The sequence below is a fragment of the Leptopilina boulardi genome, unplaced genomic scaffold (genome assembly GCF_019393585.1).
Source record: "Leptopilina boulardi isolate dan_hultmark-lab unplaced genomic scaffold, ZJU_Lbou_2.1 LbouV2_325, whole genome shotgun sequence".
Lineage (NCBI taxonomy): Eukaryota > Metazoa > Arthropoda > Insecta > Hymenoptera > Figitidae > Leptopilina > Leptopilina boulardi.
This window is the reverse complement of record NW_026137891.1, coordinates 4,895,863-4,921,254: the sequence shown is the minus strand read 5'-3', so window position 1 is coordinate 4,921,254 and position 25,392 is coordinate 4,895,863. Positions and strand designations below refer to the sequence as shown.

At 27.6% G+C, this 25,392-nt stretch overlaps 2 protein-coding genes across 8 annotated transcripts; both read right to left on the bottom strand.

Annotated features, from left to right (window-relative positions):
* Positions 1-259: 259 nt before the first annotated feature.
* On the bottom strand, positions 260-12,270 carry LOC127284560 (hrp65 protein-like). 2 transcript variants are annotated; one of them, XR_007843499.1, is made up of 16 exons: positions 11,926-12,270; positions 11,273-11,455; positions 10,982-11,200; positions 10,479-10,780; positions 9,914-10,209; positions 9,601-9,791; positions 9,386-9,494; positions 9,110-9,129; positions 2,600-2,819; positions 2,276-2,347; positions 1,950-2,052; positions 1,554-1,645; positions 1,290-1,352; positions 948-997; positions 674-745; positions 260-350 (listed from the first exon to the last, which is right to left on the bottom strand). XR_007843499.1 is itself a non-coding variant. In XM_051310054.1 (9 exons), exons 1-9 carry the CDS (start codon positions 12,130-12,132, stop codon positions 5,531-5,533), a joined length of 1,776 nt encoding a protein of 591 aa, XP_051166011.1. In that variant the 5' UTR covers positions 12,133-12,270; the 3' UTR covers positions 5,512-5,530. The 2 variants fall into 2 exon arrangements, 1 of the variants encoding a protein (XP_051166011.1); XM_051310054.1 differs by lacking the exons at positions 260-350; positions 674-745; positions 948-997; ... (3 more) ...; positions 2,276-2,347; positions 2,600-2,819 and adding an exon at positions 5,512-5,779.
* On the bottom strand, positions 12,150-25,369 carry LOC127284553 (calpain-D). 6 transcript variants are annotated; one of them, XM_051310044.1, is made up of 10 exons: positions 25,185-25,369; positions 24,728-24,776; positions 24,349-24,614; positions 22,865-23,286; positions 21,000-22,761; positions 20,692-20,925; positions 17,514-18,571; positions 17,097-17,439; positions 16,839-17,017; positions 13,751-16,718 (listed from the first exon to the last, which is right to left on the bottom strand). In XM_051310044.1, the coding sequence occupies exons 4-10, from the start codon at positions 23,212-23,214 to the stop codon at positions 16,538-16,540; spliced, it is 4,107 nt and encodes a 1,368-aa protein (XP_051166001.1). In that variant the 5' UTR covers positions 23,215-23,286; positions 24,349-24,614; positions 24,728-24,776; positions 25,185-25,369; the 3' UTR covers positions 13,751-16,537. The 6 variants fall into 6 exon arrangements, 4 of the variants coding, with proteins under 4 accessions (XP_051166001.1, XP_051166003.1, XP_051166002.1 ...); XR_007843498.1 differs by lacking the exons at positions 24,349-24,614; positions 24,728-24,776; positions 25,185-25,369 and adding exons at positions 12,150-12,427; positions 24,065-24,206 and having other exon boundaries at positions 16,466-16,718; XR_007843497.1 differs by lacking the exons at positions 24,349-24,614; positions 24,728-24,776; positions 25,185-25,369 and adding an exon at positions 24,065-24,206 and having other exon boundaries at positions 13,751-16,388; positions 16,466-16,718.
* Between the last annotated feature and the right edge of the window lie 23 nt (positions 25,370-25,392).

Here is a 25,392-nt window from a genome sequence, read left to right as displayed (position 1 = left end):
TTCGCAATTGTCTGATTGGTTAAAATTAGATAAGCGCGCGCCTATTCAAATCAAGAATATTGCATTTAAAAAAAAAAAAACGAAAATGACAAAATTAAATAACAACAAAATATAATTAACTAAAAAATGACATTTTATAATTAGAAAAAAAATTCTAAAATTCATTTCAAGTTCATTTAATCCCAGTAATCTGGTTTTATTATTCCATATTTATTAATTTTAGAAGAGGTAAAAGAGGGAAATAAAAAATAACAGATAATTTATAATAAATAACATTTATTTAAAATTAAATACAGAAACAATAAATGTTCGGTTTTTTTTTTTAAATTTATGAACTGCAAAAAATTGAGCTGAAACAAATAAAAAAAACAATTATTTTAAAAAACGATCCAATAAAAATAAAAATGATTTTCTTTTTTGCTTTATGTCAGAAATAGAACGAACAGGAATTTGTCATCTTTTTATTCAGGACTCTAGCCAGAATTTCATCATATAAATTATTTTAATAAGCATTTAATTTTTGTTTAAATTATAAGAGACAATAACAAGAATTCTTTAACAGTAACAAATTAATATGAAACATTTTTTGAATATAATAAATAAATAATTAATATGGATCTAATTTAATCATTTTTTGTTATTATTTATATTTTATTTGATAAATTAATTTCACCTTTTATTTATTCTGGTTAATCTTGATTTTTTTTTGCAACGACAAATTTGAAGCTTTTCAGTCACTGAAAATCTGAAACAAGAAACTTCATTTATTAAAGAATATAATGCAAAAGAAAGATTTATTTTTAGAAAATATAAAATTCAGTTTAAAACACGTTGGGAATGGGTAACATCAACATTGTCAGACCCGAAAGATAAGTATCATCATTAAAAAAAAAAGTTTAATTATTTAGTTTTTAACTAAAAGTAAATTGAATTTTTACTTTATTCACCTTTTTTTAAATAAATTTCAACAGTCTCTCTTGCTAACAAGGCTCCATATCTGAAAAAAGCAAATTTAAATTTATTTTTCTAATCAATCAGTTATAAATAGTATTTTTTTTAAATAAATAAATTTCAGTAAAACACGTTGGGAAAGTGTGACATCAACATTATCAGACCCGAAAGATAGTTATCATCATTTCATAAAATAAAAATTATTCATAAAGAAAAATTGTTTTTAATATTTTTCACTATTAAACAAATTTTTATTAATTTTCAATATTAAATAAAAATTTAATTTTATTCTTTTCTATTATTTACTAAACAAAATAAACTTTAACGTAATAAATTACCTATGAAGCAAAGTTTTCCGCTTCTAATTCATATTCCAAACCGGGTCACTCGAACATTTTTATCTGTAATTAAAATTGAAAAAATTTAATAAATAAAGTTAAGTACTTTTTATCATATTATAATTTGAAATTGAACTCAGTACACGTTGGGAATTATTTGACATCAATATTATCAGACCCGAAAGATAGTTATCATCATTTTAATTCTAAAGTTAATAATATTTTTAAAAAATAAACAAAATATTTGAAAATAAGTTTTATTACCTTATAAATTTGTAAGAGTATATCCAATATTTTTTATCCTCAGTTTTTTTCTCTAGTAGTTTTTATTCAATTTCATTTGTTAATGAACAAATCTGTAACAAAAAGTCTCGTCTTTACAAAAAATGTTTAATGTAATTTTATTATATTATAATAGAATATTAAATTAGTTCAGATAGCAAATACAATAAAATCATGGCAATCATAGATCTTGGTGGTATGCTAAGTATCATCATTAAAATTTAAATTCTAATTTTATTGGTATATAATAAATAAAGCTTTTAAGTCAAATTACCACATAAACTAAAAGCGTGGGAATTTTTTTGAAAGTTAAAAAAAACTATATTTAATTTTAAATAAATTTTAAAAAAGTGAATGAAATAATTACATTTCTATTACCTTTTTTTCCATTTTTTATCCTTGAAACCTCCAATTTTTCTTTAAGTTCCTTGCGATGTGTTCCGAAATTTTTTTCTCTTTATCTTCTCCCATTTTGTAACTTCTGAAACACGAAAAATGTAATTTTTATTACTAAAATTTAAGAAAACATTGTTCTAAATTTAAAAAAATAGTTCAAAAAAACTAAATCAGATAGCAAATACAATAATATCACGGCACTCATAGATCTTGGTGGTATGCATAGTATCATCATTTAAATAGTAATAATTCTTATAAGCGATAATTGTAATTTATTGTCTATTTTTAAAATATCAATTTTTATTTACCTTCATGAAAAAGGTTCTTCAACCTCGTTCTCTCAACGAGTTTTCCCAAGCCAGATTTTCCATATCCAAAATCTGCAATAAAAATCAAATTACATTTAAATAATTATCATTTGCATTATAAATTCTTTTTTCTTTTTGAATAAAAAATAATCAGATTAGCAAATACTATAAATGATAATCATGGCAATCATTAATTTATGTGGTTTAGAAAATCATCACAATTATTACAAATTAAATTACAAAATTTAAGAGGAATGAATTTAATTTAATTTTAAGTTTCTCTAACAATTAAAAAATTTAATTAAGTAAAAAAATTAAACTTACGAAATACTCGGCATGATGAGAATTAATTTGAATTGATTTCTGAATTCCAATATCCATTCAAAGAAATCAGGTTTTCAACCCTTTTATTTCTTCCTTTCTAATTCCAGTGAAAATTTAATTGAATTTCCATTTCATGTGTAATTCTTCATTTGAATGATCCAAGATAGTCCGCAACACGCACCTTTTTTAAATATGCATTCGCAGATTCAAAAGGATAGTCCTAAAATATAAAAATATAATGAGTTCTCAATTCGCCGAGTCACTTATACATAAAATATTTAATTTTTACACAAATTCTTAAAATTTAATTGCTTTCCATTTTCCTATTATCAATATTTTTCTCAATAAAAAAAAAAAAAAAATGAAATTTTTGTGAACCATAAAAATTCTTTTAATATAGAAATAAATAAAATATAAAATTTTTTATATTTCATATATTTCAATACTGCAACGATAATAGAAAAATGAAAGTTTTCTTAATATTTTTAAGGTTTAGTATTTTAATTTGTAAATCTTGTATGTTTTTTTTAAATCGAAGTATCAGGCTTACTTAATCAAAGTATAAAGTTTTTTTAATTCGCGATGTTTTTCTTTTGAGAATTCAATCTTAATCATCGCGTATTTAAATTCGAGGATTCAATTAATTACTGCTTCATTAATTTTCCTTCTTAAAAATTAAAATTCGAAGTATTTTTAATATATGCCTAAAAAGGTACTTGTACTTAGGTACAAAAGCAAAAATAAAAAAAAATGGGAAGAGATATTCAATATTAGAATTCTCATAATTTCTAATTAAATTAATTTCCCCCTAAATAATTTATTATCATTACAATAAGTTAATGAATTACAGCCCAGGAAGAGAAAAATTAATCCCAGACAACCTTCTTTTTCAAAATTTTCTGAATCAAAATTGGTTGTCTCAGGGCAGTTGGTAATTAATTCTGGGCTGCTTATTAATTTCCGATATTTCTATTAAATGGCTATATAAAATAATTTCTCAGGTTCAATATTTATCCATGGAAGAATAAAATGTTAAATAATTTTTAAATATAGTGGCTAAATATACTTTTCAGTAATGAAAAGATTAACATTTCTTTCAGGAATCAAGTGCTAAATGTTTTTTTTAGCAATTAAATTATTGCTAGATAAATTTTTAAAAATCATTTCAGAGAATGTTGTCAAATGGAACAAGGTTCCACAAAGCCAAAGGCCATTTTCAAAAATAGATTTTTCATAATAATATGTTAAATATATGTTAATAAGTTGATATTTGTTTATAAACATAAATTCCACTCCCAAATGATACGTAAATATCATTACGTTTTTTTTTATTAAAATTTTCACAAAGTTTACTCACCTCGAAATTGCGATTCATTGTCTAGTAGGTTCAATTAAAGTCTGTCAATGATGTTTCTTCTTCAATAATGTTCAGTGCAAAAGGTGTCGCTTAGAAATTTCTTCGAAAAAAAAACTTTGAATCCTATTTCAATTTTTTATATTGTACAATTTTGATCTTTTTAATTATTTAAATCATAATTATAACAGTGATAGTGGTAATAATAAAATAAAAAAAATATATATCAACTAAAAAAGAGGTTTACTTTCAAATTCTTTTTAGATTCATTGAAAAAATCATGAAAAAGAATTCAGAAACAAAAAGTAATAAAATTTATTTAATTTTTACAGGAAACTAAGTTTTTTTTGCAATAGACAAAAAAAAATTTAATTTTCTATATTTTTGGAGATAAGAATGAATAATAAAAATATAAAGAGAAAACATTTAGAAATAATCGTAGAACAGTTTTTTTTGTCATCAAAAATAAGAATTTAAATTCTTCATCTGAATTTTATAGAATAAAGTTTTTATCATCATTAATTAAATGAAAAAAAATTTAAGTCAGGGAATTTTTTTTACGAATATTAAAAAAAAAAAATTGCAACCCCAAACTAGGATCATTTCTAAATAATTTTTCTTTACTAATTTAATCCATGATTAATATTGCATATCAATATTTTAATCAAGGATTAAATATAGCGATACAATAATAAGAAATGTAGTTCCATCTCTAAGTCTTTATTAATAAAAAGAATTAATTCTTAAAAATTATTTTTGTCACATAAACGAATGTAGCACACTATAAATTGTTTGTGCTACAATTTATATACACAATAATTATCTTACTTTTAAAAGGTTGGTTTTAATTAATGTTGTTTTGTTTTTTTAATTACGAAGAGTTGCCAAGTCGTTGGAATACAAAACATAATCAAACCCTAATTCTATACATTTACACCCAAGATTTATTGAAAATAATTTATTTCAATAAAATCAAGTAAGAAATTAAATCACGTTTATGTATATATATAAAAAAAAATTGTTTATATTATACTATCTAGTAATATTTCTACAGTAAAAAAAATCTAACTTAGGATCGTTAAATAGCTTTTAATAATTGTTAGTCGCAATTATATAAACTAAATATTAATGTTTATAAAAAAACATATGAAAAATCAGCAACTAAAGAGTATCAAGATTTTAAAAATCTTATTTTGTGTGTTGCTTTGGTCTCAGAGAATGAGTAAGGGTACATTTTTTTTTTTTTTTTATTTTAAATTGTCTAAAAGATGTTTAGACTTGCAACTTAAGTCGATAAGTTTTAAATCGAAAATTTCAGGAGTTTTTAAAATTACTTTTTTTGTCGATACTTATTATGATCGTCACCGGAATTAAGTATCTATTGAAAATTAATAGAATCTTCAATCCCTTCCAATCAGAAAAATTTCGTTCATATCTTTTTTTTCTCTCTCACAAAGCTTATTACAAAATACTATAGAAAGAGAATAAATACTTGGGGGAACGTACGAGTACGATTAAATAATGTTTTATGATTCAAAGACAAGATTTGTCATCTTCATTTCTTTTTTTTTTTTTTTTTAATAACGTCTTCTTTTATTGGGAAAATCGTCTTGACGGTTACGATCATTTCCACCTTGCCAACGGCCACCGCCGCCTCCGCGGTTATTTCCACCGCCACCACCTCCCATTCCTCCTCCTCCACCCCCACTTCCTCCCATATCAACCCTCATATCCATTAAGTCCATAATTTGTCCCCGATCGTCGAAACCCCCCCGTTGCCCACCACGATCCACATTGTTATATTGTTCCATAAAGGATTTCGGGTCCTGATGATTGACAAAATACAAAGTCAATTTTTTTTTTTAAAACAGCCAAAGGACGAACAATTATTTTAATCGCGTTTGCGCGATACCAGGTTTTTTTTAATAATGACACCATGAATAAAATAAATTCATGATTTCAAGGCGAGATCATCCATTGTTTGACAGCAGCATCGTCGTCAATTTTCGTCAAATCACATAGAAAAAAAGAAAGGGGAAAATACATTGTTAGACTATATTTTTTGCAGAGAATCGACTTCAACGAGAGAAAGAGAGAGAGAGAATATTTAATTCGATTACAGCTGAAAATGCCTCTCATCTGTTTTTCGATTTTTAATTTAAAATACATATATACATATTTGGTTTAATTTTTGCGATTTTATATTATCGCCATAAATAATATTATAAATAAGACCAAGTAAATGCCCAATAATGCAAATTCAATTGTCAAAAATTATTAAGAAAAAATGAAAAAGTTTCCATTTCAAGAGGTAATTTTAATTAGCGAATTACTAATCATTATTATTTCATATCAATTAATTTTAGATTTTCTAATTCATTTTCATTATTTTTTTTAAAACAATTTTTCATTTTTTCTTTAATTAGAATTAATTTTCTTAATACTAGTAATTAACTAGTTTGACTAGGAAATTATGTTAGTCATATCATAGTAAGAGGATGTTTAACAGGTTTCATAAAACATAATTACTAAATTAATTTTAGTTTTAATAGACGGCATTAGTAATCATTTCCGACGCTTGGTTTAAGACAAGGAGAAGTGATATTGAACCTCTCAACTCGTGTGGTTTAAGATTTCTTTCGGGTAATTTAAGAATGGCAGGTTCATTCAAAAAATAATTCTGGGTGGATTTTTTTTTTCTCTCGGCACATTCGAGTGCAAGGTGGGCTAATTATAATAATGATCTAATGTAGATATTAATATTTTAATTAATGATTATCTATGTAATTTTTACAAGTAAATATCTAAATAATTCTGAATTAAATTCAGAGTCAAATTAAATTTAAAGATAACTATTATCGTCTATGAATTAAATTTATACATAATCTTAAAACTGCAAATTTAATTCACAGAAATAATTAATTCTTAACCCTATTAATATAATTTTTAGTGAAACCAAAACAATTGTTCTGATCAATATTCACTTTATAAAAATCCTTCATAAGGATTAATTTAATAAAACTTTTTGTCAAAATAATAATCATTCCCCTCCCAAATCCCAAAAATAGTTTATTTTTGCAAATTTTTCTTGTCAATTTTTTTATCATTTGAATGACAAGAAAAATTTAATACAAAGTCAATTTCCTGTTTATTGGAAAAGAAATCAATCTTTCTGGTACCATGAAAGATCGAGTTTAATTAAATTTTATACATCTATTGTTTAACAATAGTTTTTGTATAAAATGTTTTCTATATACATAAATTATGTAGAAGAGAGTAAAAATTTTTATAGTACCGATTGGTACATAATTGGGTCAATTTAATGTTTTCTTTTTAAATAACTCCCCCAAATATTCCATTTCCAGAATTAATTTTCTCATTTTTTAAAATAATTTTCTACTTTAATGGCTAATTTTTTTTTATCTAGATAATTCTTTAAGTATCAAGGGATTGATTTTGTTAAAGATTTCCTTCAATCGCCAAATAATATTTTAAATAACGATGAAAATAATCTTAAACTGTTTAGGATGATGGTATTTTTTTTTTTAAACTAATATTTTTCTCTAATTAGAAATCTTAAATTAACTTAAACCGTACTTTTCAGAATATTACTGGTATTTAATTTACTATAACTATTAATTAGTAATTTAATTATTCAGGTGCAATTTTTCATTGCCAAGGATCAGAAATAGCATTTGGGCATTTCTTGGTCTTTCACAAAGCTACGAAATAGCATTTTTATAATTTTAAATTTACCTTTTTTCTATGTACGAATATATATTCGTATAAAAATAATTGTTTTTAATTGAAACATTTGAGCATAAAATTCTCAAAAGCCTTGATATTATATTAATAAATAATGATAATAAATCAGCTGTTCCGTAGCTTGTGTTAATTATATCAATATCAAAAATAGAATATAAAACAGAGTCCTCGGTCTGCAAAGCACATGGAGAGGTCAAAAAGGTCTTTTAAATGTCACAAAATGATGAAGGGGGGAAAATATGTAAAATATTTTCCATAATAGAAGTAAATTTTATGAAGTATGAACTTCATTGTTAGAATGAAAACAGGTTTTAAAATTTTATAAAGCCACATGGGTTTTTTTTTTTTTTTATTCGTGGCTTTAATTTTCAAAATACCCTGTTTTATTCATTCACAAAAATCAATTTTCCTTAAGACGAGTTGATTTATTATCATTGTAAAATTCAACTCAAATGTCGCATTGACATTTATTTCAACTATTCATGTTAATTTAGTGACTAAAATTTCTAGTCAACTAAAAATCAACAAAATGAAGTCAATTCTTTCTTTCGAAAGCAAATTCGCAGTTTATGTAATATATTTTCTTCAGAATTTTCATATTACTTTTTATAATCCCTTCCAATAAAAAAAAATTAATTGGTTTGGCATTACAAACCCTAGTATATTTCGTTTTAGTTTATTTGCCAGGGCAAAAAAAAATTAAATAATTCAGGATTTGAAAAATCCTTAAATTGAAACATGTTTTACGTTTCAATTGTTAAAGAAATAAAAAAAAAATTCACCCACCCAAAGTGAAAAGATTTTTTATATTAATACGTGAAGTTTCTCTAGTTTTCAAAATTTTGAATGAGATACGATTGTAAGATGTAATACCCGGACTAAAAAGTAAGATCACTCGATGACTCCTCCATGTGTAAATTTAATTTTTCAAAAATAAACTATCAATTAGTTAATTAAACTTTTGGGAAATTTTTTTTTTTAAAGTTAGAATAAAAATAAATTGCAGACATCAGATCTCTGTCAGTAATTAATGTGCATGCTTGTAAATGTTGTTCATATTTCAAGTTGATTTTTATGTTTTTTTTACCGTTCACAGAGTGTCTAACGAAAATTAATATTAACAAATAAAAAGTTTAAATAAAAAAGAAAAAAAAAACAGTTAAAACTTTTTAAATATAAAATTCCGAAAAATTTTCTATATAACCTTTCCTAATTGTTAGACACCCTGGTTTATCATCAAATGTCGAGAAAAAAAAAACAAAAAAAAAAAAGAACGCTTCGTAGTCTTTAAAGACATGATAGCGCAAATAAAATATTACTTTAAAAAATAAGTGAATATATTAATTCACTATTTTCAGTTTAAAATATTAAATTCAAAAGAGGTACATTACCATTGGCATGTTGTTTCCACCTGAAACAATAATAATCGTATTTTACTCATATGAAACAAATATATCGAGAATTCAAATCAAAATATAATAATTATTTATGGTTCTTTTATAAATAAGTGTGCCGGAAGCATGTTTTAGGCGGAAAGGCAAAAACTATATGTATATAATTATGTGAATACTAGAAAAAGTGAAATATTCCTTTTTTTAAAGAAAAAATTTAATTTAAAACAAAAAAAACATAATTTAGATAAAATTTGAATATTTGACATTACTCACCATCAGACGTTCCATAACCTTCACGATCGTTGTTTCCAACTGAATCATAATTTTTAACTCCTGCTCCACCACCGCCGCCACCTCCAACGCCTCCTCTCATTGCTTGTTCCTTGAAAAAATAAGAATAATTAATTAAATGTTCTATTTAAATTTCTTTTTTTTTTTAATGGAAACTATAAAATGGGTAAAACTATTTTTCTAAACAGTGAACTTACTTGCATGAACAAGTTATTTTCCTGCTGTCTTCTATGAAGTTCCTCTTCTTGTCTCCTGATGCGATTTGTCATCTCTTCCTGTTGACGTCTTCTTAATTCCTCTTCACGTGTACGAACTTCTTCAACTTGTCGTTCCTTCATTTCGTATTCACGCTTTTGTCTATCGCGATCAGCTTCCCGTAATCTTAATTCTGAAATTAAAATAATTTTTTTCCTGTTAAGTTGACATTTTCTTTTTTTTTAATGAAATGTATAAAAAGAAACTTTAAATGAAATTATAATTTTTTTCTTAATTTATTTTTAAGATACTTACGCTCTCGCAACATTTCAGTCTCATGTTCATAACGCGCAAATTCCATTTGTGCTTCAAGTTTTTCTTCCTCCATGACCATTTCACGTTTTAGAGCCACTTCTTTCTGCTTACAGAGTTCGTGTAATTGTTTCCATTTTGTTCCGTACTCGTGTTCAAAACTACCAATTTGAGCAAAACGAGGACCAACATCGCGAGATTTATAAAATTCCGGATTTTTCTTTGGCAAATTTTTATCCGGATATCCGTCAATGTCGTCTTGTTGTTCAAATGGTTCAACAACAACTGGACGCAATGATCTGAAATAAATATTAATTTTCGGTGAAAATAAACTATTATATTTAATAAACTAGTAATTTTTTTTTTTCTTCAAATTTTTGTGCCCTTTACTTTTCGGCACATGATTAGGCAAATAAAAAACCTATCATGCTTCCTAGCTGGGCTAATTTTTATATTCCCCTAAAATAGTTTTTTTTCTATGGCACTTGCTGATTATAAAATAATTTCGCAAGCGTGGCATTGGGGTTTTTTTTAAAAAAAAATTCTTTAAAAATTAAATTTAACTCACGCTGTTAAAAAGTAACATCCATCGGTGCATTTTCTCAATGCCGTTTGTGCACTCTGTTTTCTGCAAAATTCAACAATTCCTTCGCCAGTTGACTTTCCTCTCTCGTCAACAATGACAATTGCACGTTCAAGATCACCAAATACACTGAATGCCTTCTCCAATAATTCATTTGATACCCAGGGTGTTAGATTTTTCACCTTCACGGCACTGGAACTTGGGGCAAAGCGAACCTTAAGGGCGCGTCCCTTTCTTTGACTACCATCCAATTCGTGTTTCGCTTTTTCGGCATTTAATCGATAATCCTAAAATTTTAAATCTTTAATATATAAAAAGCTCCAGACCTCACTTCTATAAACTACACTTTTAACATTATCCTCATTTACATTAAAAAATGCAGCCAAATAAGTATCATCACATGATAATCAAACGGTAATTATTATAATCATTGGAAAATTTTCAATTTTAATTAAAAATAATAAAAAATACGGGAAAGAAAAAATTACCATTTTTAAAAAGGCGAAATTTTTCTCCTTATTGATGAAAATTTCCGAAACCTCACCATGAGGTGCGAACATTTCTTTCATTTCATCTTCGGTAACGTCATTGGTTAAATTTCCAATGTATAAACGATTTCGACCATTAAATTTCTTTTCTGTACAATCCTGAGGTGGTAAATCGTGCGTTGGACCACTTATACTCATTACTCGCTCCAATAAACGATCCTGAAAAAATTTTCAATCTCAATAAGAAACAATTTTCACTTTTTATTCTTTTGAATAATAAAATTAACTTACATCCTGCGACATCATGTTTCCCATTCCTCTTCCGGGACCTCCGCCACCGCCACCACCACCGCGTCCTCTACCTCGCATTCCTCCACCACGACCCATTCCTCCCCCCATTCCACCACCACCCATTGGGCCCCCTCTGTCCATTCCTTCCATATCTGGATCCATCATTGATTCACTCATTTTCATCTGTTAAATAGAAAATTAATAATTAAATTCTTTGTAGTGATTAAAAAAAAAATCAATTATCTACTGTATTTAAATTGTATCCATTACTTTTCGGCACATGGTGAGACAATTAATAATCTACCATGCTTCCTAGCTGGATTTACTTTTCTCTACCCCTTTAAAATTGTTATTTATGGCACTTGCTGATTATAATAAAAATCAACGCAAGCGTGGCATCGGGGATCAGAATTTTTAAATGATTTAATCAAAATGAAACGAAACTGTAATCGAAGCACGTGCCAAAATTTTAAAAATGCTTCGACCACCATTTTGTAAATATTTTTCTTACATGAAATTCTTTTTGGAAATACGAAAAATTTACTCATAAATAAAAATACGTTAAGTAATATAGAAAAATGAAATTTTTAAAACAACGGCTCATTTAAAAGATAATTTAATTTTCTATAGGTTATAAAATAGATAATTCTTACATTTCCATCCATGTTTCTGCCGCCTCCCATTCCTCCTCCGCCACGGCCACCGGAAAATCTGCTATTACCTCCTCCTCTTCTTCCACCTCCGCGTCCACCACGTCCTGGTGGTCCACCACCACCGCCTCCTCCACCACCTTGATGAGAATTATCATTATTTTCCATCTTAGGTTTTAAATTATCCTGATTTTTCGTATCTTCCGACATATTTGGCTCTTCTCGTATATCTTCTATAAACGAGAATTCGTATTCGCCGAATACGAAAACGTGACCGACGCCGTTAACGTCGCGAGATGTTGTTCACGATCTCTACTCCAGGAAAACTCACAGCGGAAAGAAGGAAGAATTCGCTTGCATCGGTGAATAACCCACAATCCCCTTCTCTAACCTCAACTTGGAATTGAAATCAAACACGTGATTGGTCTACAAGTTCGATATTGTCCACTGCGCCATTTCCGATTCGCTCTTCGCCAATAAACCCACTACGTGAATCAAACTCCACCTAAAATAATGAAAAAAAAAATTAATTAGTAAAATTAACAAATTGTTTATCAATTAATTATAATTTTACAAAACATTCTTTTTAGACAAATATAATTACAAGGTAAATTAAATAGTAATAATCATTCTTGTTTATATTTTCAAGAAGTGAATTTGACTAACGTGTGTTGCTATGTAAACATGCGGGTAATTTCAAACAATATTTTTTTATTAACTGGTTTTTTTTTTAAAATAAGATATGAAAATAAAACAAATTATTGAATTATTTTTCAATTTATTAATAAATGCGTGTCTACACGATACAAACCAGGGGACAACACAATCTTCATATTGTTTATTATACGCTAGTAAATATTTTATTATAATAATACCTAGATGATTTTTTTTCCTGTAATTACGCAATGTAAACTTTATTGATTTTACACTTTTTTTTTTTTGTTTGTTCATTGGGATATTATTAATCAATCGCTCAAGTTATTTCAGATCTCTCTCTTTTTTTTCAGACTATCACAAAAATTGATTGCTGGTAATAAGAGCCGCACCAGGTGCTTCTGAATTCTTATTAATATTATAGTGTATTTCTTCTAAACAAATGGGAACCCTCTTGTACTTTTTTCTACATTCTAAATATAATTTTTTTTTTAACCACTACGAGAAATTGTTGAACATCGACAAATACAAATTTATTCTAAGAACATATACATATATATATAATCTTTTCTCGCTCGAAAGTGTTTCTTTTTTTTTTTTTTTGGCTTTTATTATATGAAAAATATTTTTTTTTTTTCCTTTAAAATTGTTTTCACTTTTTATAAAAGCGATATTTTAAGACTATATAAACCTTGAAGTAAAATGCTTCACGAAATTATTTCAGAAGACACCTAGTAGGCAACTACCGTCTTTTTATTTATTTATTTATTTTTTTTTTTTGCAAAGTATAAATTGCATATTTATCATTAAATGACACCATAATATTATGCGCTGTGATAACATATACAATGAGACACCATATTGTTCACATATTAAGAATATATGTCTAAATAGTTTTATTATTTTTTTTTTTTTTCTTCAGTGGTGTACGATTATCATAAAAAAACCTTTAAAAGATTTTTATTTTAATCTTGTTTATTTTTTTTTATAAAATTATTTATTTTACTTAATTACTATTTAAGCTTTTTTTTGCGAGCTCCTAGAATTCAGATGACTCGAGAAAAATTGACTATACGATCCAGTGAAAATAGTTATGCCTCGTACACCACTGGTGTAGATTTTTTTTTCTTTTCTCACATACTGCTTGATTTTATTTTTTCTTATTTACTTTTCCTTTTTTTTTGTTTTTTTTTTTATTTTATCTTTTTTGACGCGTTAAAGAATAAATTAACGCGTATATTTTTTATTTTGTAACACAATATAGCAGTACACGAGAACCTTATTTTTAAAATTCGAATAGAATAAATAATTTTTTTTTTTTCCTATATTTACATGTCGGATTTTTCATTCTCTAAAGCATTCAAACCCATATAAACAATCGCGTAAAATATTCAGACACACGTACAAAAAATCTATTATATATTGGTTCAGTTTTACATAGTGCATTTAATTTGTTTTTTTAGTATTTTTTTTTTCAATCATTAATTATAGCAACCATTCACAAAAAACATGAAATAACTAATATTTTTATTCCCCGATATGTTACATAATAATAACAAATAAAATTATATCAAATTAAAATCACAAGTCTTTTGTGTGGTGACTGTACTAAATGGGAAACAAATGTCTTGAGAATTTTTTTCTTTTTTTTAATTAATATAATTAATAACAGAACAATTAATCATAATTGATTAATTTTTTAATTACCTAATTTAATTATTTATTAATTGAATTATTTAATTGCCTAATTGATTTATTAATTACCTAACTGATTTTTTAATTAACTAATGAATTTAATTGACTAATTGGTTAATTTATTTGGTAGTTTAAAAAAAATGTAAACGTTAAAAGAAAGAAAAGAAAGAAAAAAAAAACTTAACAAGAGAAACTTAAAAAGAATTATATAAAGAATCTTGTCTAAAAACTAAATAAAAAAAAAGCGTAATTTTTCTATGAATTATTTCTAAGTAAAAGACATTTGTTCCCCGAATTATTGAGAACACATTTTACATTAATATCATCACATGCGATATGGAAAATAGATATATATATATATATATATTATATATTCCTGTGAAAATTTGCATTACAAGTAGCGAAAGAAATACGCAACTATGAAGTTTTATTATTATCGAATACTATTTGATAAAGTCTAAATTCTATTTTGGTATGGCACGAGTGGTCAACTCAATAATTCTGAATTTTTTCATTACATAGCCCTTTTTTTTCCCTCAAATATATTCTAGTTTAGAAAAAACCGAAAACTACTTTTAGTTTTTTTTTTCTTTTTACTTGATTCGATAGAGATCGATAGCAATGATTTTTATTTTTAATTAATTTTCTTTTTTTCTTCATTTATTTCTACGCATTATTACATTAATTTATTCAGAGTTTTATTTTTTTTTCCAGGTCGGTGTGTCACTTTATTCCAACTATACATAAATATCTCTTTTTTTGTTTTCAAAAAACGAAGGCCACTGTAATTCAGAAACTTACTTGAATGCTAAATGTAATTATTCTTTTTTTCGGTGTTTGGTTACGTCTTTCGAATGTAATGCGGTTAAAAGTTAAATTTTACCGAACATTTGAAAAAATTAGGCCTGATTGAGGTTTTTTCGTTCTTTTTTTCCCCCCTATCTTTAGAGATGTGTCATTTTTTTTAAACTCGTTTTATTTGGAATTCCATTCCAAATCATTAAATCACTAGATTTCAAAATGTTGATTTCTTTTTTTGATTTTTGATAATTTAAAGGGAATTTTCGAATAAAATGAGTTTGAAAAAAAATACTTATTTAACATCTCTCTTCTTAGACTTTACCAGTTGAAAATTAAAATTAAAAAAAAATTGAACCATCTAACCATCTACCATTTTTTGAAAGTTAACTTAAAAATTTCGTTTGGATTTAAAAATTTTTTCTTTAAATAAAAAATTAGTTATTATTATTTTTAAAAAAAGGATTATTTACAAATATACGTATTTCGGAAAATAGTCTTTCTTGAAAAAGAAAGTGTAGAGAGAAAGAGAAGATTAATTCGAATATTGTAAAAGAAGAATTCTTTTTTTTTGAGATATTTTTTTCTTTCACGAACCGAAATCATATTTAAAGTGACACAGGCACAAAAAGGCAGCTTTTGAAAAGTATTTTGCCCTAACTTTCAGAGATTACATTTATTATAAAACAACAATTGTCGTACTTCAAGTGGAGTTTACTGAAAATTAGATCTACGTCATCCTTAATACTAATATGAATATCAATGTGTTATATGTGAAAAATAATATCGTTATTGAGATTTTAGGCAAGAAATTACATAATTTGATCATTTAGGCCTTTTTTTCAAAAAGCATCAAAGCTTTTTTTTTTATATCTATAGACCAATTACTGAGATCTTTTTTGGAATTGTTCTCCACTCTCGGTACTCTTTTTATCTAGTTTTTTTTTTCTCAAAAAATAACAAAAAGAAAGAAAATTTTCCCTCGATTTCACTCTCTATACTCTATGCAATTCCAAAAAACAATAATTCCAATGATCACATTTTTCTAATGATCCCTAGAGATTTCACTTTGCAGATGTACATTTTGTCATTATGCCATTTGCTTTGTATTTAAATTGTTTATTATTCATTTTTTTTTGCCATGCTTAAACGTTATAGATGAGAAAATAATTTGTTTCGTTTTTTTTTTTATATCGGTAAAAGATGTCTCTCTCTCCCTCTTTGAATATTCCTTTTATCACCCATGTATGTATTGTTGTCTGATTAACTCCAAAAGTGATTTTAATATAATCATCATTTTTTTTTTTGGGAGTCAAGCTCTAAATCAATATTTTTTTTTTTTTTTTTTAAATCAATTGTGCCCAAAAATTTTGTGAAAATACCATAATTTCTATACCTTTCGTGTGTGAGTGTAAACTTTGGTTTCTCTCCATTTTTTTTTCTCTCTTCAAGCAGTTAAAGAAAAAATTCAAGTTATTAAACGTGGACTGTGTAATCCTTCAACTTGAATATCTATCGGTGGACAATGATGCGTGTCCGGAGGACCCCAATCGTGTAAATTGCCACTATTCGCTAATCTATGCGTTAATCGATGTGCTATTGAGAAACCACCACTTCCTTCTAGCTGCGTTAGTACTATTATTACTTGTCTAAAAATTAAAATTCAATTCAATATTTTTCTATAAAGTAAATTTTGTTTGTTTTATATTAGAAAAATGTAATTTAGTTATAAAATATAGTAATTTAATTTTTGTTAAAGTTTTTTTTACCTGTGAAGAGGGGGAACACTGTCAGCAGTTCTCAGTTGTCCTCTAGTAGAAACAACATTGTAACTCTCGTGACAATCACATTTCACATGAATCCATTTATTCACATGACGATTTTCAACCATTACAACTAAACCTGCCCAACCTTTTGTCAAATAATAGGCAGTCATTCCTTCTCTTCCCTAAAAAAAAGACAAATTTCTAATTTATCCTCTTTTTTTAAAAAAAATAAATTCGTCAATATAAAAATTGAATTTAAACCTCGTGTCGTTGTCCTTTGGCAAGTGTGAGACTTATTATTGCATCGGCCAAAACAAAAGCTGGCGGAGAAATTTGTTCGACCAACAATTTCTTTGAACTGTGAATAGCCAATACATATTCTGGATAACTTGACGTATCCTCCATTCCAGTATGCCAATGATTAAAAGCAAGACAAACGACAATATACAAATCTCTCTCCAACATTTTATGACATCCAACAAAACCACGAACTTGTCGTTTACTGTGCTCGACCAATCGACCAACTTCCGGCGCCGCTGGCGATCGTGTACGAAAAACAACAACACACAAATCCAATTGCGAACGTTGTGATTTCTCCGAGTTTCTGCGAAAAAAAAGCAAAAATTATAAATATAACTTTTTTTTTTAAATTTTGTTTTTAAATTAAATTTTCCAAACCTTTGGCCTTCCTGAAAGAGCGTGAATTCCGTCTCAGTTGGCTCAAGTACAGTCAAAAGAACACAGGACAAATGCCTAAGTGACGATAGTGGTGGCAATGTCCCTCTCAATCTAACTTCACTCCATCCAACTCTTGTTTTACAAATATCAATACAATCAAAATAACGAAGTACATCATCGAACGAGATCCAAAATACACCATCCGAAGCACCATGGGGCATCAACATTTCACGCAATTGCGGCGTCCAAATTGGACTATCATCGGACCAATCGCCCTTCCAACTATAATGACCCCAAGGATTACGTAATCTCAACAATCTTATTCCCTGTACATCGCGAACATCAAGAACAGAATAAGCGTGCCTTGGTCTCAATCCTTTTCTCTGATATTCCTCCTCATCAACTTTCATATTACCACCACCACAACTTGCACCCATTAAAAACATTGCCTGACGTGACGACAATAATTGTGCCCAAATTAAATCCTTATCCAATTCATCTTCACTTGGCAAAGCTGACGGTTGCAATGGAACACTCTCGCATGGTGCTCCCGTTAATGTTGCAAGACCCTCAATTGCACGTCCCGAAACAAGTGCTTCATAACATCCATGAATTTTAGCAACCGCTTTCTCAATCAATGGCACCCAAAGTTGTTTTCTCTTTGCTTGGGAATAGACAAGATGTCCTCTTTTATCGCATGGCAATAAATCATCAACCAATACTGTTGTCCATTTACCATCTTTACATAGACGTACTTGATATGCACCCTCAGGACATGTTTCACGCATGACGAGAACACGTTTTACCAGTTCATCACTCTCGGCAAGAACTGCCAATGCCGATAGAAGCCAACAATTACCCAAAACACCTTGCGATATATCGGAGGGCAATGGTGTACGAAAAACAGCCCACGGCAATCGTGAATCAACACTCGAATCAACATTAATTTGATGTGGCCTTCTCCATTGAACAACGTGATTATCCTTCGTATCGGTTGGATTATAGTAGAGTGATTTTGGTGCCGGTGGAAATGAATCGTCAACAAATGGTTCATTCGTCTGTAAAGAGAAAGAATAAACGTTTTTGAAATAAAAATATAATATCAGGGTGTCTATAATTAGCCTGAAAACAAAAATTCGATATTTACAGGTTTTCGAGACCTAAATTTTTTTCAGCTTTTCAGAATAGGTACAATAGATTACATTTTTTATTTAAAGAACGAATTAATTTTCATTTGGTAATCATTTATAAATAAGGATTCACAGCATAAAATTTTTTGAAAAAAAGAGGAATAGGAGAAATTTTGTTTGAAAAAAGGGGAAAAATAGGGTGAAATCTAAATGTATATTTTCCTTAATCAAAATGTTTTAAAGTTGATTGAATAAAATTTACCGGTGAAAATTTTGAGACCACCCATTAATATTTTTTTGTCATTTACAATGTTTTATAAAAATTTGAATTGCATACATCTAATAAATAAACGCTCTTTATTTTTTTAAACTTATTTTAAAATTAATTACGAAGCTGAAGTACGCAACGTTTATATAAACGATTTTTAAAGAAATAATTTTTTAAAATGAAAAATTCTATAATTTTTTGCCTAAAAAATATTTTTTTATAATTTGTTGATTAATGAAAACTACAAGAAATATTTTTTAGGCAAAAAATTATAGAATTTTTCATTTTAAAAAATTATTTCTTTAAAAATCGTTTATATAAACGTTGCGTACTTCAGCTTCGTAATTAATTTCAAAAAAGTCGTGCAATCCAAGGCTTGTAATTTTTTGGTTCAAATTTGGATTTTTTATTAAATATTATTAAATATTTTTATTAAATATTATTAAATATTTTTATTAAATATTATTAAATATTTTTATTAAATTTATATAATATAAATATTTATTAAATAATATTCGAGTTTCAACAGAAAATAGGGGAAATGAGTGAAAAAAGGGGAATTTTTTAAAATAGAGGAAAAATAGGGGAATAGGGGAAACACTGTGAAGCCTGGATTAATTATATTGCTTATATTGATCCTTGAATTAAAATTGAGACAAAATTTGTGAACTGTTCTAATATTTTTTTAACACTTGAAATATTTTCATGAAATTTACGTTTTTTTTTATTCAAAACAGTAAATAAAATATATAAGTTGCTCAGTTTTGCTATAACTGATAATTTATACAAGTTATTGTTAATAACCTTTTTTGTACGTGATTTTACAAATTTTCGTTTTTCTGTTTTAATCTACAAAATCAATTTATCTGACGCTTGGCATTATAATTCTAAATTAACATCACTTTCGATTAATTTTACTCATTTTTCAAAATCTTATTTGTTAAAAATATAAAAAATTTATTTAAATAAATAAAAATTAATCTAACTTTTCCATCGATTTTTTAAATTTGCATTCTAGAATAAAAATTATTGCAACTCTTAACCGAAGGTAAGTTAACAAATTTTTCTTTTTGGAAATAATTTTAGTTTGTTTCACAAGTAATATACAATAAAAAATGTTTGCTAAATCGATGGAGAAACAGGGTGGCGATAATTTTGATGATTATAAATTCCCGGTCATTTCCCGGTTTAAATAAATTGTTTATATTTTTAACAAATTATGTAATTTTAAAAAATGATAAATATTAATCGAAAGCAGTGTTAATTTAAAATAAGCCAAACGCCAGAAAAATTTATTTTGTAGATTAATGGAAAAACAAAAAATTTGTAAAATCATACACAAAAATGTTTATAACAATAATTTGTATAAATCTTCAAATTTAGAAAAAACTTTAACTTATATTTTTTAATTAGTGTTTTGAATAGGGAAACGTGAATTTCATGAAAAAATTTCCACTATTAAAAAATATTGTCACACTTCACAAATTTTGACTCAATTACAAATTAATTTTTTTTTTAAATGCGAATGGAAAACGCGAATTACTGTTCGCGTTATTAATTCATAACTAAAAAATTGCGAAACTGTATTTTAGACATTAAAAATATTTTTTTAAAGTTATGTTTTCAAAAGGACGGAAAAAATTCCCTGACATTTCTCATTTTTTTTTGTATATCCGTATACGACAATAATAATTTTTAAGAAAAATGTTTATAATCATCTTGAATCATATTCGAAACTTTGGAAATATTAAAAAAGTTTTCTTAAGAAAATTATAATTACCTCTTTACAATATAAAACTATTCTCTCCCATTTTTCCAATGCTTCTCTTTCTTCGATTTTTCGCAAATTTTCCATAACAACACTTTCTTGTCTCTGTATTCGTAGTGTATTGTTACCAGGCTCACTGGGTCGTGGTCTATCATTCGGCATTTGTGACAATATTTTCGAGCTATGACACATTTCACAATTTCCATGTGTGCTCTTATTTTCAAAAGTGCACAGCTTACATTGCCACTGAAAAAGAAAGAAAAATAGAATAAAAATGTAAAAATGTTTGTTTTTTTTTGGGGAAGAAAAAATATTATTACCTGTGCAATACCGGATTCCTTGGTTCTAATGTACTTTTTATCAACCAATCCAGAACCATTTCTCTTGACAGAATTTCTATGCCTTGGCGTAACAGCTTTTTGACTAGTAGGCGTGGGACAATTGAGTCTTGGACTTGGACTCCTTTGAGCCGAGAGTAATCTATTTTCTCGTGTTTCGGTGAATGATTGATTTTTACAAGCATTGCATGTAATTGCTGTAAGTGGATTTCTCAATGTACATGACTGACAAACCCAACTTTCACTTTTTCTCAATGTTGGATCATCTAAATGTGAGACACTTCTTAATTTTGATCCACCGCATGCTTCGCATGTTGTTTTCGACGCTGAATTTAATAGAGTACATTTTTTACACGTCCAACCTGGACCTAATTCTTGTATGTCGTCAGAATCAGATTCAGTGAAATAACCTGGTCTCGATGGTATATAACGAACACTATCTCTAGAGACAACAATTGGTGAATGTTGTTGTTGTTGTTGTCGTGAATTGACACTATCTTTTGTAACTGTGATTAAACTCGGTTGCGTTAACGATGGTGGTGAACGTGATGAACCACAAATGTCACAACCACCCGACCATAGGGGATTATAGGCATAAGAACACTTTCGACATGTCCACATTCGTTTTAAAGGACTGTTATTGGCAGTTGATTGACCGAGGGGACTTGTTGATGCCTCGGCTTGCGATGTGGCTCGTTGATGATTTAATTTATTGCTTTGTTTCTTTGGTAATGGTGGAGGAATATCGGGATCAGTTATTCCAATGTATGAATATTTCGGTCGAGAATTGAAGGCAGCTGAATGTGGTGGCACTTCTGGTGGTTCCTTATCATTCAGGCTCCTGCGATTCACAACTTTTCGTTGACTTATACTTGTTGTGACGGCATCAATTTCCGAGAATGATCTTCGATAGCATAGAGGACCCGCTGATGATAATGCTCTTGTATCCCATACGGGAACACTAATAACAACGCCGCTACAAGGCGCTGGACTACGTGGCGCATCACATGCTTCACATTGCTCCAAACCGGAAGCATTATTCAAGGTACAATTATCACAGCTCCATAGGGCGTCATCTTGATGTGCCTCGGATACAATAAGACTTGTTGGTCGCAATAGAACATTGTCGGTGAGTTTTTGTACAACTGAACCATTTGAAAGTGAACGGCTTACTTTGGATTTAACTCTCTCGTACATTGATGGACTGTGACGTTTTGGTGAACGTTGAGAGGGATCAACATTATCAACAACGTACGATGATGATGAATCTATTCTCTCGTTTGGTAATGTCCATTCTTCACGATTATTCCGTGTTCTTTCACCGGTCAATTGTGCCATTTCCAATGAAGGTGTTTGATATTTGTCACGGCTTGATATTTTTAATGTATTTGTACTGCTATCGTGAACACGTGTTACAAGACCTGTTGTTACTTTTGTCACAAGATCCAAACGTCCTGTTTGCTTTAGACTATTGCCATTTTTATTTGGCTCGAGTCTTTTGCATTTTCTTGCTCCAATTTGCCTTCCATGAGTCTCAATTAATGAGCTTGCATCGCAGGCAGTGCAAATTGCCGTTGCCGTTGGATTATTTCGCAATAGACAACGAATACAGGTCCACTTGGTGACGAGCGATGGTAACGATGATGAACGCTTGAGAATTCGTATCTCACGCGTTGTTTCCGACCAAGAGCGACTGCGTATTCTCTTTTTTATCACATTGGGCTTTGATTCTTTTCTCTCCTTGCTGAAATTATTAATTATTAATTATTTAAATTATAATTCTCTTATAATTGAAATGTTATTTTTAAATTTATTTTTAAATATATTTTTAAATCGAAATATTTTACCTGAGAGGATGGAAAGTTTGTGAAATTTGACGTGTTGCAGGAATCGGTGGCCGCGACTTCTTCAAGGACAATGGAACTTCGGGAAGTGAATTATTCCCAGGATTACGAAGCCGCGGCGGAGGTGTTGGAGGACTCGAGGAACGGGATGAGGAGATTTCGTTGCGTGACTCGTTTCTGGAATTGTTTCGTGGATTAGCGTGAAATTCGCTTGTTGGTTGATTATGCCATGTTTGAAATTGATCACTTCGGATTCGGGATAATCCGCACCTGGCGCATTGCGCGCTTTCGGTCGGATTTATCAGAGAGCACTCCGAGCAATGCCACTGAAGCACCGAAGCAATCGAGCCCATTCTCCATTCGTAGACATGGCTCTTTCTCGATTCCTCGGATTTGGACTTCTCGCTCAATTTTTTCAAATGGCGCTGTAAATTAAAATTAAATTTAATTAAAGTGAAATAAATTTTTATTAATTAAATTCTCAACGAAGGAAGCGATCACTGATTAAAATATTCGCTTTCTTCTATCAAAAAATTATACATATTTTTATAATTTAAAAAAAAAATTTGCAATGGAAATTTATTTTCTATTTTCAAAACAATTTTAGATTAATGATGCAACAAATAAAAGTGTCTTAAAGTAAAATTTAAACTGTATTGTAAAAGATCCTTCAACATTAAAACTACAACCATTTTTGTAAAATAAAACTTTTTTTTCTAAAATAAAATTTACAAGTTAATTCTAATTAGTAGATTTAGTTTCATTTAAAGTAGTTAAAAAATTTCAATTGAAGTTTCGATTAAACCAATTAAACCTTAAATTAGCCCCACAACTATCTAATTTGAAGAAGTTCACTTTTTTTTATTTCTCTTGCGACTACTTTTATTTTTGTTTCTCTTACTTTTCCTTTCTTTCAACTTAACTGATGATTGTATCTTATTTGTCATTTTACTTTTAATTGTGAGTCTCTTACACAATTTTTAATTGTTTCTTTATTGCCTTAATATTTTTTTCCTTTTTTTAATTGTTTCAATATTTTTAATTATTTCTCACTTTTACGATTTTTTCATTTATAAAATAAGATTTTCTATTTAATGAAATCAATTAAATATGACAAACATGAATATTAAAAATGTTTTGTTTTATTTTATTTAAAAATTATATTTGTTTATTAAAAATATTTTATATAAAAAAGGAACATACCATATTCGAATACGAAATAAAATTACAATATTTGAATTTAAAATTGATTTTGAATATTAGATAATAAACAAACTGGTTTTGGGTATAAACTAATTTGCGTTTAATTACTCCAAAATAATAACATCTTTAAATTAAATGTAAACATGATTTAAAAGTATAATTAAAAATAAATTCTAATAGAGGGGAAATAATTGAAAAATTTCCAAGACTATTTTGAATGAAATGGGTGTAATACAGTGGAAATATAATTTTTTTCATATTATAATATAAAAAAAAAATCGAACCTGACAGCACCGTCCTCAATTCTGTTGCTGCTTGTCGCTAAGCGCTATCTCCAACACAAATTTCTTCACTGTTGGAACAGCCACGAACTTTATTTTATTCACAAATGAATTTCATCGATTTATTGATACTATTGAGTTGTGAAAACGATGAAAAACGAGGAGATGAATAACAATTGACGGAAACAATGTTCATGAGAGAATTTAACGGTGAGCACTGACGGCCCGCCATCCTTTACCATATGTTCTCTGGAGGCCATTTTTTCGTCCTGAATCAAATATACAAGAACACGAAGATAACATAACCATAAATGAAATAATTTCTATAATTTTAAATTCCTGTTGAAATTATTTTTTTTGAAGAAAATAATCTATCACTTACATTCACTTAATTTTTGAAATTAAACTTTATATTATGTACTTGATGATCTCTGTAAAAGACAAAGAGCAAGTCTGTTTTTAAAAACAAAATTTACACTACGCATGCGAAGTAGTAGTTATCAACAAATCAACCATAAAAAAAAGCCATATTTTTGTTGGTAGTTTTTACACCTTGGTGATTAAATCTAAAAAAAAAACAATACTTTCTCTCACTTATCCCATATAGTAAAGCAAACATTTAATTATTAGAAACTGCGATAATTTGTCCTTGGTATTTATTGTTTTCCAAAAAAAACATTATTTTCTTTTTGGTTTAGTTATTCAGTAATAAATGTTAATAACATTTTAATTGAAATTGTCTGAAAATCTTATTATTATTTAATGTCTTTGTTTTTAGTTTTTTTTCAAGTTAGAATTAATTTATAAAACTAAATTATATAATAATAAAGTAACTTAACCTCGAAACAACTTTTCTTTAATTTTGTAATTCAAAGTTGAATGATTGAAGAAATTTTTAAAAATTACATTGCTCTTTTGAAATTTTATTAAATTTTTTAAATTCTTCTAGTTGTTATAAACTTAAATACATGAATAAACTGTAAATGTAAATAAATTTATTGTTTAAATGTCAAACTAACAAATGTCAAATTTCAGCACTTGAAGTGC

Excerpts from the sequence above, each read along its gene's own strand:
- LOC127284560 (XM_051310054.1), bottom strand. The coding sequence starts at position 12,132 with ATGTCGGAAGATACGAAAAATCAGGATAATTTAAAACCTAAGATGGAA. Across the intron at positions 10,781-10,981 it reads ATTTCGCCTTTTTAAAAATG|GATTATCGATTAAATGCCGA; the intron begins GTAATTTTTTCT and ends TTAAAATTTTAG. Across the intron at positions 9,130-9,385 it reads AGGTTATGGAACGTCTGATG|GTGGAAACAACATGCCAATG; the intron begins GTGAGTAATGTC and ends TTATTGTTTCAG.
- LOC127284553 (XM_051310043.1), bottom strand. Across the intron at positions 20,926-20,999 it reads AGGAATCCGGTATTGCACAG|TGGCAATGTAAGCTGTGCAC; the intron begins GTAATAATATTT and ends TTTCTTTTTCAG. Across the intron at positions 17,440-17,513 it reads CTCTTTCAGGAAGGCCAAAG|AAACTCGGAGAAATCACAAC; the intron begins GTTTGGAAAATT and ends TTTTTTTCGCAG.